Source organism: Gadus morhua, chromosome 6 (genome assembly GCF_902167405.1).
Source record: "Gadus morhua chromosome 6, gadMor3.0, whole genome shotgun sequence".
Taxonomy (NCBI): domain Eukaryota; kingdom Metazoa; phylum Chordata; class Actinopteri; order Gadiformes; family Gadidae; genus Gadus; species Gadus morhua.
In genome coordinates this window covers 20692081-20707134 of record NC_044053.1, presented here as the reverse complement: position 1 = coordinate 20707134, position 15054 = coordinate 20692081, and the positions used below count along the sequence as shown (strand labels likewise).

The 15054-nt window shown below is 48.0% G+C and overlaps 1 protein-coding gene across 1 annotated transcript in view; it reads left to right on the top strand.

The window, feature by feature from the left end:
* The first annotated feature begins 489 nt into the window (after window positions 1-489).
* Window positions 490-15054, top strand: part of hmcn2 (hemicentin 2) — a 63394-nt gene continuing 48829 nt past the window's right edge. The window contains exons 1-13 of the mRNA XM_030359043.1: window positions 490-996; window positions 3634-3704; window positions 5536-5694; window positions 6404-6526; window positions 11324-11495; window positions 11613-11719; window positions 11809-11929; window positions 12041-12304; window positions 12403-12547; window positions 13008-13129; window positions 13668-13940; window positions 14437-14578; window positions 14918-15045. Coding sequence (XP_030214903.1) covers window positions 738-996; window positions 3634-3704; window positions 5536-5694; window positions 6404-6526; window positions 11324-11495; window positions 11613-11719; window positions 11809-11929; window positions 12041-12304; window positions 12403-12547; window positions 13008-13129; window positions 13668-13940; window positions 14437-14578; window positions 14918-15045 — 2086 coding nt within the window. The 5' untranslated portion in view covers window positions 490-737. The remainder of the gene's footprint in view (window positions 997-3633; window positions 3705-5535; window positions 5695-6403; window positions 6527-11323; window positions 11496-11612; window positions 11720-11808; window positions 11930-12040; window positions 12305-12402; window positions 12548-13007; window positions 13130-13667; window positions 13941-14436; window positions 14579-14917; window positions 15046-15054) is intronic.

The following is a 15054-nucleotide window of genomic DNA, read 5'->3' as shown; positions in this document are numbered from 1 at the left end:
TTCAGTTTGTCAACGATCAGATGAGATGCAATGTAATCATTTAAATAATACAATGCAAAAGCAAATCAACGTGGACATAACTATCCCCCGCTTAAAAACATGATAAAAAAAAAGATTGCCTATCAAGCTTAAATTAGTTTGACAAAAAAAACATATTCAAATCCTGGTATAAGTTAGTAGAAGAAGTTAGACGCTTAGATCTTTTGGGGAAATGGCCTGTTGAGGATGAACAACCCCCCCCCCCCCCCCCCCCCCCCTATTATGAACGCTGCTTTCCCCACATTCCATGTATGGGATCAACAAGTGCGTAAAAGTTTGGAAGAGGTGCGTGGAATTGTGCGTTCCTCGACAAGTCTATCTAAACGATGTAGGCGCATGTGGAAAAGGGCCAACAGGGTCGTGTTACAGACCAAAAAAAAACCTCCCTTTGGTTCCCGGGACCCTTTTAATACCCATCTCCGCCCCCGTTTGAAGCGTCAGCCGCACCAGTCCTCCGGGGGCTCTCTCTACTACGGAGCCCACACACTCACGCTCTGGTCCCTCCAAACTTTGCGCACGGATGTATATCTCTGAAGGGCTTTCCATGGGATATACCTAGATTTCTCCGGACTAAGGCATTCTACTTCATAAAACTAAAAACGTTGAAAGGGATTTTATTTGTTCGTTCAAAGTTTTAAATAGTTGCATGTTTTTTTCGTGCGCACAGATGCAGTAAGTTTGTGTTCTGAGTCTTGAAAATGAAGGGTGTTGCGTTAAATTCCCTGTTCTTGGCGCTCTGTGTCAGCGTGCACCGAGTCCTGGCAGTGCCCCGAATCGAGGAGGATGTTGGGTCCAGTGACAGCGCCTCCACCCTGGCCTTTGTGTTCGATGTTACCGGCTCCATGTACGACGATCTGAAGCAGGTGATAGAGGGCGCCTCGCGGATCCTGGAGAAGACCCTCAACCGACCCACTAGACCAATCAAGAACTTTGTGCTGGTCCCCTTCCATGACCCAGGTAGGTCTTTGTTGAAATAAAATAGCTGAATAGTCACGTCAAACAGTTGCATAACAGAGCTATTTATTGAGCTCTATTGTAATCCACAACTTGATTTCATTAAACTTAATTTTAGCACTAAATCAAAAAAAAACAAAAAAAAACATTCCAACTTGTCATCAACTGTCAGTGAGCAAATGAGTTTGAACCAATGACACAGCATGGGAATGAAGAAAATATGTTAAACTGCTTACAAACTTATTTAAAAACAAAACCAGCCATAAAAGTGAATATATGGCTCATCCTCGATTTGGGAAAGCCTGTGTCCCGCGAGATGAACATGCAGGACTCCTGCACATAAACCTCTGGTCCCGGCCTCATGTGCAGACATGTTAACAGGTCGAAGACATGCCGCTGTACGTACTTAACCCTTTTAACATACGCTGGAGGAAGTGGCAACTGGTTACAGCCCCCCCCCCCCCCCCCCAACACACACACACACACACACACACACACACAAACTCACAGGCACACACACACACACACACACACACACACACACACACACACACACACACACACACACACACACACACACACACACACACACACACACACACACACACACACACACACACACACACACACCACCTCCGCCATCTTCCTCTCCCAGTATCTCCTACTGGCCCGGTCACCCAGTCGGCCCAGGCTTGATGGGAAACTGAGAGAGGTTGAAAATAAGAGTGCTCTAATGGGGTGGGGGTGGGTTTTTGTGTTCAGCCCTGATGAGAAGCACATGCTGTCTGCTGGTGTGTAATTACCCCCCCACCCCCACCTCCACTTCCACCGACCCTGGCCTGAGGAGAGGGGTGCTGGTGTCGGTGGGCTGCCCCCAGCAGCACCACAGCCACACATTGTGTGTGTGTGTACTGTGTGTTGAGATGCCCTGCCTTGGGGACGGGGGGTACTCGGCCCCCAGTCCCCAGGGGACCCCGGGGGGTCCGTCGAGGAGGCTGCGTGTCGGAGGACCGCGCTGCTGCTGGCGTCGGGGTTCGTGGTTCGAGGTCTCTTTATTTGAACGGGCTCGTCGCTTGTTTGAGATGAGCGCTTGAAAGCGTTTACGCCCGGAAGAAAAACTTTACGGGACGGGTTACGTGGGTGGGAGTTATAGATAGAGAGCTGACGCGTGTCTGGGAGCACCTGGAGGTTCTGTTCAGACAAGACTCTCTGGCAACACTTCAAAACGGTGTTCCTGGTCTCTGAGATCCCATGTCGTGACACATGGCTTGATAAACACAAACACACATGCACGCGGACACACACACACACACACACACACACGCACACACTTACACACACACACACCCCTCATATACAGACAGACACACACACTCGCACACACACACACACACAAACACACAGACACACATACAAAAAGAGCAACACAGAAACACACGAAAACACTTGAGATACAGACACACACAAAAACACACACACACACACACACACGCACGCACGCACGCACGCACACACACACACACACACACACACACACACACACACACACACACACACACACACACACACACACACACACACACACACACACACACACACTCGTTCGAGTGCAGGGGTCATGCGTCCCCACCTTAACTAATTGGGGTGTGACTTTAATGGCTTTATTGAAAGAGCAGCTTATGTCAGAAACAATGCGTTCTCTGTGCACTGGTTAATATGTAGCGCTCCTCCATCAGGCACAGCAGGGGTCTAAGTGAGGCTGACAGACTGACAGGCTCGGGAAATATGCTGAATCTCACCAGGTCCTTTCAGATCACTTCGAGAGATACTGCTGACTAAAGCTGGATTTGGTAGAACGATGGCATGACCACATCTACCGCTGTGTGTCGTCTTCAAAGATAGTCGTATGAGTGGACATGATTTGTCCTCTTTATAACCCGACATCATCATCAAAACCGTCATCAGGTGCATTGTCCGTCCGACGGATGCCTCATATTCCCTTTGAGGCTGATTGAATCTTTTTCTCTTTTTTCTTTTTCATTCGTTTTTTCTGCCCTTTATTGTGTTTAGCACTGTTAAGATTCATAAAAATTCAAAATATACGACATGAGCATGAAAATCCTTGGACTCACTGGACCAAGAATCGAGATGCAGCATTCCGAGCAGACGGGTGCTGGAGAAAGTTTCACACAGCCTCAGACACAAAGCCCACTCCCCCCCACCCCCCCTCCCCCCCAGGACCACAGCTCTCTCCCCTCAACACTCAGCATGTCAAGTTCTGTCCCCGACTCGAACAGACCTCTCATCTGAGTTATCTGAGTCATTTAAACAGTTTCTAACTAATTACTTGACTCCTGGGCACTCCTGTATATTTTAAACTGCTTCAAACATATCCTTGTTTGTTGACATGTATCGGTCAGTTACCTCAGCAACCTCAGTTCCAAATTGAAAAATAAAGTTATTTTTAAGTTGTAGTAGAAGTACCCTGCCTTCTATCTTAGCTGAACATTACTCTAACAGAGTAGGAATGTTCAGCTGTAGTATGACTTTAAATGATTAATTGTAGTTCAATGTAGCGTTTTTTTGCTGCCCTTTGATGGATGAGTGTGATTCAAGCTGTCTTGCATGGTTTCCCTACAGACATCGGCCCGATTTCCATCACTACTGACCCCCAAAAGTTCCAACAGGACCTGCAGGAGCTGTTTGTTCAGGTAGGGGCCAGAGAGCAATATTGCCATACCGTCTATGTACCATGTAAAGATATATAGCTATACTGTCTGTCTAGGATGTATAGCTATAAAGCTATACTGTCTGTGTAGGATGTATAGCTGTATACCTATACTGTCTGTGTAGGATGTATAGCTATATAGCTATGCTTTCTGTGTAGGATGTATAGGTATATACTAGTGCTGTCAAGCGATTACAATATTTTATCGCGATTAATCGCATTAATGTCATAGTTAACTCACGATTAATCGCAAATATCTTTTCTATGCTAAATATCCCTTGATTTTTTTGTCCCATAATTCTTCTCATTTTAATGCTCTTATCAACATGGAGAAGTGCATCGGCTTGCCTTGTGCAAATGTTTTTTTATTGATAACAACATTGGCATATACTGATCAAAACAGGACGATACAAAAAAAAGTCTATGGTGCAATTAAACGATGAACATACAAACATACTGCCTTGAACATAGCAGTCAGGCTACTCCTTCTTTGTTTTGAGCCAAAGAAAAAAATTAAATAAAATGAACGCGGTTAAAATTGGTTTGGGTTAACGCCGTTAATAACGCGTTTAACTGACAGCACTAGTATATACCTATACTGTCTGTGTAGGATGTATAGCTATATAGCTATGCTGTCTGTGTAGGATTTAAGGCTATATTGCTACACTGTCTAGTAGGGCTGGGCGATATGGACAAAATCTTATATCACGATATGAGTAATTTTATATCACGATATGGATAGATATCACGATATGGTATTTTTGAAGAAAATTAAAATAATAAATGGCTTAAAATAACCATACTTCACATTTGATCAGTTTTTTCTTTTATTTTGAACTTGAATTTCCATGCTTACAAAGGAGTAAGTAGCGAACAATCTGTCATTAACTGCAGTGTCATATAGTGCAAACATCTTGTAAACATTGAACTGTTTTTTCAATACAAATAACATTTTTTTTTAAAGGTGTGCTTCACACCTGCCTGGCTGTCAGTCAGTGCAGTGTAATATAAAATAAAAATCACAGCATCACACAAATATTTTAAATACTAATTATACACTTATAAAATAAAGTTATGTGCTGTGCAAATAGCTGGTGGTAAAAATAGAACTGTTTCTTCAATACAAATGAGATTTTTTTTCAAGTTAACAGGTGAGTCTCACACCTGCCTTGCTTCAGTCAGTGCAGTGCAATATAATTTTTTTTTTTTTTTTTTTTTCTCTCGGTATAAACGATATGGCCAAATCTCTCCCGGTAGACACTTTCATATCGTCCACGGTATGATATCGTCATATCGCCCAGCCCTACTGTCTAGGATGTATAGCTATATAGCTGTACTGTCTGTGTAGTATGTATAGGTATATATACAGTATATATATATACTGTCTTTGTTGGGTGGATAGGTATATATATCTATACTGTTTGAGCAGGATGTAAGGCTATATAGCTATATAGCCTTACCGTCCATGTACCATGTTTATCTATTTAGCTGTATTGTCTGTAGGATGTATAGCTATATAGCTGGCTGTTTAGGATGTATAGCCTTATAGCTATGCTGTCTGTGTAGGAGGGATAGCTATACAGCTATATTGTCTGTGCAGGATGTTCAACTATATTACTGTCTGTATAGGCTGCAAACTCATGACGTATTCCTCATGAGTATTTTGTGTTTGAGATGGTTGGAGTGTGATTGTTTGTTTTGTTCTGTTGATCATATACCAAACAGCTGTTTTGCTCTGGTGATTCTTTTGAAAAGTCGAAACAGTCGGATGCAAAACAATCCTCCAAAACATGTCTTCTGCCTCTCCTTTCCAGGGAGGGGGGGACTGTCCCGAGATGAGCATCGGGGCGATCAAAAAGGCCCTGGAGGTGTCCCTGCCCCGCTCCTTCATCTACGTGTTCACGGACGCCCGGGCCAAGGACTACCGCCTCAAACGGGACGTCCTGCAGCTGGTGCAGCTCCGCCAGTCCCAGGTAGGAGTCCCCCGCCCAGCCCCCCGTGGAGACACGCTGAAGGAAACGGGGAGAGGGGGGGGGGGGGGGGGGGGGGGGGGGGGCGAGGGGTCAGGCGGGGGTGAGGGCTGTACGATGACTCCGGACACTTTGTGAAGCCGATGAAGGGAGGAATCCGCACAGAGCCGCTGAGTTAATTTAACACCAACGGTTACGAGCCTCCGGTCTAGGGGATGGAAAAGGAAAACAGAAACGGGGGACTGCCAGAACCCCACAAATACACAGGAACGTAACACCAGCCAACACGTTCCTCACATACCAACACTGGGATACCATTACAAATATGTCAAATGTAAAACAGAAACTTTATATAAGTTAGGAAACTGTGTTTTAATAACTTTAAAATACAGGCTCAATGTAAATCTCCCCATACCAACCCCCCTGTCCCGCCCAGAATCTTAAGAATTAAAATACAGAAAATCAGCAGAAAAAAAGCTGAGCACCGTTACATAACGAAAGATTTCCTCGATGGTGTTGCTACTTAGCAGAAGTACTTTTTTAATCGGTTTCTCCCAGAGTTCAGGGGGTGCAATTTATTGAGATAATAGGATTAAAGTTCAGTACGATTATTTCTCCCCGATTTCCAGTCTATCGACAGCCACCTGCTGTTAATAGTTTGGTAATCATCTTAAACTCTCTCTACGGGCCCCTTATCGCTCTTCTTCCCCAGGTGGTGTTCGTCCTGACCGGGGACTGTGGCGACCGCTCGCAGCCAGGCTACCGGGCCTACGAGGAGATCGCCGCCACTTCTTCTGGACAGATCTTTCACCTGGACAAGCAGCAGGTCAACGAGGTAAGGCCGCAAGGACATTTAAGATGTCTTCAAAAGCGAACCCCTTACGCACTAGAGGCTCTTCTCTCTGTTGCTCAAAAGACTGTGTGCTGTGTGTCAATCGCATAGTCAATAGAGATTCAGACTTTGATAGCATATAGCCAATACACAATGCTGTTAGGAGGAGAGGAGAACCGATATTTCCTATTAGCGTCCTGTTGTTTGTAACGACGACATGAGTCACATGGCCGTATCATGTGACTGCCGCTAGAACGCCTACATCAGTCGTCGTCAGCAGTGGGAGCACGTAGTCCGAGGAAGTCTGTGTCAGGCGCCCCGCTCGCGACCTCCCCGTCAGACTTAAAAGAAGCCAGAGTTTCCTCTCCGAGAGACACTGGTATCCTGCATGTCAACACGCGACGTGATTGGCTAGCGCCGCTTGCCCAGTGAACCCCTGAACCCAGATATGTGTGGATGATTGTGTGTGTCTGTTTCGCCTCAAGTCGTTGCCTATAACCTATGCCTATACCATGTGTTTGTGTGTGTGTGTATGGTTGGGTGTGTTTTTGTGTTTGGTGTGTGTGTGCTGTGTTAATGATCGTGTTGTGTTTGTGTAAATGTGTGTCTGTGTTTGAGCTTGTGTGCTTTTGTACGTCTCTGTGTGTATCAGGGGTTTGCGTTTCTGTATATGCATTAGAGCCTGACCGATACAAATATTTGGTGATTTAAAAATCTGTTATTCCGATGCATCGGCCGATATATGTTTAAAAAAGAAATTTCAGAAACGTGTAACAAAACATAAACAGATTTCCATAACATTGGTAATTTGATTTAATTTATGAGTCCTCACTAAAATAATAAGGTAATGCAGTTCAAAATAAACTTTATTTTATTGTTTTATTGTCACAACAGAAAAGTCTAAATCAAAATGTATTAAAGTTCTGAGAAATAAAATGTATAAGACACAAACTTAAGATGTGAAACTCAAAGTCCTTTGAACAAAAACACAACAACCCCAAAAAAAACAAAAATAGACAAATAAATAAATCTGCAGATTTTTTTTTTATCGGCCAATACCGATAGTTTGGAAAATGCCTAATATCGGCCGATAATATCAGCCCGCCGATAATATCGGCCCGCCGATAGATCGGTCGGGCTCTAATATGCATATTGCATTGTGTCTGTGTGTGCGTGTGTGTTGGTGCATGACAAATATAAACGCCTAAAGTTCTATACAAAGTGTTTGAATGTCATATCTGTGGCGCACTGGCCTTTGCTAATTTAGACCTCTCACTCACTTACTCACTCACACCCTCACTGGATTGCCGCTAGTTCATTCTGCTGGAACGGCCCAGTATCTTTAGTGATTGGCTGGCCTAGATGTCTTTGTGTTCTGTGTCTACGCTCCCACACATTATGATATGATACACCGGTCAAGCATTCTACATTTCTAATTTCTTGTGCGTCTGAATTGATTCAGCGTGTGTCAGAGCACTCAGCCCTTTGTAACATTCACTCCTGGGTGGCACGTTTTACCACATTAAGGCAAATCCCTTAATCCCTCAAACCCTCACAAGTAGTTCAACCTCACCAAAACGCTCCCACTTAAGAGCAGTTTAATAAAGTCTGAGGCCAAATCAAATGTGCAATCTTTCTGCGGTCCCCAGGGGCAGAGAGGAGAGAAAACAGACTGCTCTTTGACTCTGTAATCCCAGGATATGATCCGTCATAGCTTCTCTCTCCCCTCCAACACAGCTGCCCGTTGGAGCTGCCTCTGAGTCCCCCCCCCCCAACACAAACACACACACACACACACACGAACACGCACACTCACACGCACTCACACACACACACACACACACACACACACACACACACGAACACACACACACACACACACACACACACACACACACACACACACACACACACACACACACACACACACACACACACACACACACACACACACACACACACACACACACACACACATACACACAGAAACAACAGCACATTGTCAGCCCAAACCATATCATATCACACTCTTTTTACTAGTAACTGGTTCCAATCAATGAGGGAATTGATGAACAAACCTGCCACCACCGCTGAGGAAACACAGCCCGTCTGGGCTGTCAAACCCGGAGCAAGGCTGAGGCTAATGCCAGCTCTGAAAAACAAAAAACTAAATTGTTCTGATCCTTGCAGGCTACCAGATGCTGATATATTCTTGGGGGAACGGCGCTCCTACTGTGATGTCAATTTGCAATCACAAGCAACGCTGAGCAGACATCTCTTCATATTTTATGAATACAACTGGTTTTCTTGTACAGACTAATGGCTTACACATGCCGTTAACGCCGGCCTCGTCATCCTGCCCGCTGCCAGCTTTGACTACTTAAAAGAAAACATCCTGCAGAATATTTCAGCACCCTTGCCGAGGTCAGCCTTCAGCCATGATTGCTTGTTGAATTAGAAACAAAACTCTGTCAGTGATCTAAGTCTGGCCAGCACTATGCGAACGTGAACCCTCAGCACATCGGCACCGCGGCCAGCAAACACCCACATGCAGAAGACGCAGGTGGTGGGAAACCAGTGGGTTTGTGAGAGCAGGGACCGGCTAGGCAGGTGGGCCTGCTGATGGGACCAAGAGGTCCTTCTGGAAGAAAATTGCCAATTGCTCCTTGGTGCAACGGATAGTCACCTTCAATCAGGGACAATGCCGACTAAAACCGTCAATGACCCCAAAAAGTACTCATAGTTCCCACTTTCTAACTTTCCATTATTTAGCGGAGTCAACCATGCAAGTCGACAGCCAGCTCTTCGGGAGCAGTTATGGTTAGGTGCCTTGCCCAGGGACACCTCGACCCTTTGCTAGGAGGAGCCCGGGATTGAACCAGCAACCTTCAGGTTACAAGTGAACGCGCTCTACCTCCTCAGCTAAGCCAACTAGGCCCCAACTCCCTTAAAGACATCCAGCCCTTCCGGTAGCAATGGAAGGAGCAGCAGCAGAGAGCCTTGGCTCAACCCTCCCTTCACATCCCCTCTTTCATCATTCCCAGAATAGTCAGAGCGGGGCCCATGCAGACAGTCCCCCGGTCGACGGAGACACGCTGGATGAGGTTTCACGAGATCGTAGATCGTTCACCTTGACCCCCCCAACGCCTCCCCCTCAGAGACCCTACAGGGGTCTTATCCACGTCCTTCTTCTAACCAGGGGTCGTTGGGGAGGTTAACACGGTGGGATAAAGGGTGTGTGTGTGGGGGGGTGGAGGGGATGTAACAGACACTCCATTCGTTGCCTGGGCAGATGTAGGTCACCCCAGAGCAGTTTCCTGCTCTTGCGAGGATGGCTGCACATGTGGCAGGCATTACAGCTGTTTCCAGTTGTTAAACAGGAGAGAGGAACCGGCCGTTGTCAGCACCCAGTGGATACAAGGAGAAGGGATGGCCTGCTAATTACATTATCAAAGTCACTACATTACTTGTACCCACTTCCCTCCTCTTTTCCAGAATACAGTAACGAGTGTTGGCACTGGACGTGGCTCAGAGAATGTAATGCTTTTTTGATGAGTTTACTTTGTTAATGGGCCCAACACAGCCGTAATCCCTGCACTTTAGATGATGAGGTCAAAGCAAAGCAAATGTCTGGCAGCGGGTGCTTGGGAAGCACTTTGTGAGTTTGATTTCTGGTCCCTGGGTGACCGCTGAAACCAAGTATGAGGGGACTTCGCAGCAGGTCTCCCGCTCCCCAAAACAAAGGAAAAATCTTTCTGCATTTTGTATAAACATGAATAAGTAGGGCCCCCAAGGGGTCAGAAAGGATCTTCAGCAAGCTGAAATTCTCCACTGTGAAATATTGTTTTGTAATTGCTACTGGGAGAAAATCATTCTCACACAAAGTGATGATTGCTCCCCCTATAAAACATAATCATGCCGCTTGCCAGTATTTCATGCGTTGGGTAATCTTTCCTGTGAGTGGAAGATAATGACTTTCATTTGGGAGTGATCTCCTCTGTGTCCGAGCCCGCCGCCCGTCTGCTGGCCTGCCCCAGCCGTTCCACCGGCGGCAGGGTGGAAATGGCCCTGCCTGCTCGCTCCAATTGATCCGGTGAATTAGTGTGGGTGGTAATGTGGAAGATATACGTGTGTGTCTTCTGCGTCGCATCATCAGCACAGAGACACACACAGACCCTCAGACACAGACACACACCTACACACACACACACACACACACACAAACACACACACACACGTCCCCCGCACACACTGACTTCCATCCATCACCATTTTCCCTTCCAAGAAACTAGCCATGTGACTCATGAACACGGCCCTGCCTGACAAGTTTCCAGAATGAGGAAGTCTCTGCTGGGAATTCGTGCTTAAGTGGCCAGAAAACTGTGTGTTATCATTTTGACAGATGAGCTATTCCACTTTCCCTTTGTTAAGCGTTAATATTCCCTCTTGGAATACCTCTGTGTGTGCGTGGGTGTGTGTGTGTATGTGTGTGTATGTGTGCGTGTGGGTATGCATGTGTGTGTGTGTGTGTGTGTGTGTGTGTGTGTGCGCGTGTGTGTGTGTGTGTGTGTGTGTGTGTGTGTGTGTGTGTGTGTGTGTGTGTGTGCATGATCTTGTGTGTGTCAAGGCGGGGGTTGTATCAATAATGTATCATGGAGGGTCAGGGGGGTTAACTGTAACCCCCCCCTCCATGTCAATTCTGGCCACCTGTATGTACAGCTGTCTGTCCAGTCCAACCTAGGCTTCCTCCGCTCCAGTTCAGCAGGGCTCCTCACATTGTTTCCCTGCCCTCCCTACCAGGTTCTGAAGTGGGTGGAGGAGACGGTTCAGTCGCTGAAGGTCAACCTGCTGTCCTCAAACCACGACAGCGCTCAGGAGAACAAATGGGACGTGCCCTTTGACCCCAGCCTCCGAGAGGTGACCGTGTCGCTCAGCGGACCCACTCCGCAGATCGAGCTCAGAGACCCCTTCGGCACGGCCACATCTATACCTTGTTCCTAAACGCGCCGCATCCTTAGCCCGATGTTTTCTTACACGTCCGAGAGCGCTCTTTGTTCTGCTAACGCCTCTCTCGCTGATCTCCTCCCAGGCCGCGTTGTTGGTCTGGACCAAGGATTGACAGAACTGCTAAACATCCCCAACTCAGCCCGTGTCGTGAACCTCAAGTTCCCCCGTCCCGGGGCATGGACTCTTAAGGTACCGTTCCCTTCCAGAGTTCATGTGTGATGGTTCAGCAGGTGAGGTGGAACCAAAGGGAGCCCGACTGATGCTATTTATCTGTCCAGGCCAGCTGCAGCGGCCGCCACACCCTGAGGGTCACAGGTGTGAGCAATCTAGACTTCAGGGCCGGCTTCTCCAGCGCTTACGTTTCTGAGTTCAACCAAACCAGAGAAAGGCCAATAAAAGGTGATCTTGGTGTTTCATCTAATTATTTTGCAGAGTCTAGGGGAACTCTGAACAAGTGAGTCTTGAGACTTGTTTCCTCCAATCTGTTCATTCTTTTCCAAACCTCGTCAGGCGTTCCAGCCCATATCCTGCTGAAGTGCACCGGGCTTGACCCCCCAGGCCATCTGAGTCATGTGGAGCTGGTCTCGGGGGCGGGGCGGACTCTGCGGACCCTGCCCGTCCCCCTGCCCTCTGACCTGGGCAGCAGAGGGCTCTGGAGCCTTCCTCAGTTCCGCACTCCGTCCCAGAGCTTCTTCATCAAGGCGACGGGGAAGGACGACGCGGGATACCGCTTCCAGAGGCTGTCCAGCGTCTCCTACACCAACATCATTCCAGGCAAGACAACAGGAGAAACAAACGGACACTTTCCAGCGTCTTCCACACATCATTAATCTCACGCCCTGACCCTTACCCTGCTATCCTCCCCTCCCTAGATCCCCCAGCTGTGAGCATGCCTGACGAAGTCAACAGCCTCTTCATGGAGCGCACTGTGATTGGCTGTTGGGTTGAGAGCGACATTCCCTATAGGCTACGCTTTACCAGAAGTGGGATTACCCTGGGCGAGGAAAAACTCTTCCAGTGAGTCCGTTTCTTCATTGATCTACCAGCCAGCTAGAACTCTGGTTTACACCTCAATAATTGCACTCTGTTGTATGTATTATTGCCAGCTGTAAAAGTCTAATTAGGTCATTCGGCAAGTTGTCTCGCATGTTTATGGTGTGGTGGGTCTGAGAAGCATTAGTTGCGTCGAACACATGGGTATTAGTTCATCATTCCATTGTGATGTATACACATTCATTCTATTTACATTACACATTCAGTTAGCTCATCTGAAAAGATTAACAACTCTTCTTTCTATCTCCATTACCGTCTCTGTCCTGATCGACCTCATGTTTACCCATTAAAGCGAAGCAAACTTGTCTAAACGATGTATCAGGTCTTTGTGTACAAGTGACGCTAATGAAATGTGATAAAAAATTAGAACCAGTTTCCAGCTTTCATGCAACAGCCATTAAATCAATCCCATGTCAATATTTAGGGCCTCTGGCAAAGCATTATGGGAAATTCCCCAAGCGTCTGGTGAAGATGAAGGCCCGTACGAGTGCGTCGCACAGAGCACCGCCGGGGAGGGCCGCGCCCTGACGCAGCTTGTTGTGAGAGGTATGTTTCATACACACACACACACACGCGCACGCTCATGCTCACAGACACACAAACACACACACACACACACACACACACACACACACACACACACACACACACACACACACACACACACACACACACACACACACACACACACACACACACACTCACACACATACCCACACGCTGCTGCTCACACATGCTCATGCTCACACCCACAAACACACACACACACACAAACGTGCATAAACATATTCGGAAACCTCAACAGGAAGAAACAAGAGGACAGGCAGATAGATAACGTCAGTGATTTCCATAAACAGACATAGTGTGCATCTCATCCCTTCTGACTCCCTTCAACACATCACAGTCCAACCCACAGCTTTGAAATACACTCCAAGTCTTTATCTCACACGTAACGCTATGAAGCCCGACGTGCCCGTCCAAACATTAGCATCGTGAGTAAACTATTTAGACAACCGTTCAGCCGTTTGTTCTCTTTTGTTGTTTGTTTGCTTCCCCCTGACGTCCCGGTCCCCGTCCCACTCAGAGCCGCCGCCGGTCTTGCACGCCCCCCTCAACGTCAGCTCCTCCGTGGGCGCGGTGGCCATCCTGTCCTGCCGCGTGGAGGGCACCGTGCGCCACAACCTGACCTGGCTCCGGGCGGGACAGCCCGTCCACGCCCGGTCGGGGCGGGTGGCGCTGGCCACTGACTCGTCCCTGCGGATCACGGGGGTGCAGCCCCGGGACGCCGGGGAGTACCTCTGCGTGGCGACCAACACCCACGGGAGTTCCCGGATCGCCGTGTGGCTCAGCGTCCCAGGTACCTCACTCAGGGGGACGGAGGATGCGTCCCGCTCATGGCGGAGAAAGGGGGGTTCATCTGCTAGAGCACTGACACATACCTGGCGCCTCCTTCAGGGCTCGGCCATCTGGTTGTGATTTGCCAGAGCTGGAGGGTGCGAGCTGCTCAGAACATGCTCTGTGAAACAGCCGGGAATTGATATATTTTAGAAATGATGTTTTTTTTTAAATGGTGGGCAACCCCCCCTGCAGATGTTCCACAACAGAAGGGAAATTGAGCGAAGGAAAACCCCCAAAAAGCACAGCTGTCGGTGTGTCTGGGAACCGGTGACTTCAGCCTCTTCACTCCTCACCGTGTGTACAGACGAAACGATTAGCCTCAGACTGCGGGGCGGGGTGGGGGGGGTGTTCCGGGTGACATCATACAGACATGTTCTTAAGTCATCAGACATCTCCCCCCCTCCCCTGCTCTCCCCTCCCCTCCCCTGTCTCCCCCCTGCTTGGTTCCCCTTTAGAGGCTCCGTCGGTGGACGTCGGCCCCCCGGCCCAGGCCTTCTCCCTGGGGGGCGAGGTCCGCCTGGTCTGCAGGGCTTCCGGCTCCCCGTCCCCCCGGCTCTTCTGGAGCCATGGAACAACGTTCCTCAGTAATGGGCCGAGGTGAGGAGCCCTCTCGGAGCGCACTCAGTGCCCGGGGCCCCGCAGAGCCTCTGAGAGCCATTCGATTCCACTTAGCCGGCGCATTAAGCAACGCCGCAATCCAGACAGATCTTGTTTTCATCACCGCGCGCCGACCTCCTCCGTCTAACACGGCAGTGTCTGGTTACCCGTTACACATTTAAAGTCCTTTTTTTTTAAGTTTCTAGTTGTTATACTTGATACCCCCAAGAATAGTTCTGAAAATAAAAAACAAGATCTCACCGAGACATTTGCACGTGTAATTATAGATAAATGATTTAATAGTATTTCCATGGAACATTCCTGTCTTGCTCACTGCAGGTTGCAACTGCACCACAATGGACTTCTGACCATTACCGGCACTGTCCCAGAGGATGCTGGGAACTACACGTGTCTGGCAACCAATGAGGCTGGGACTGCGTCAAAGTCTGTCTCCCTCACCTACTCAGGTGCGTCTC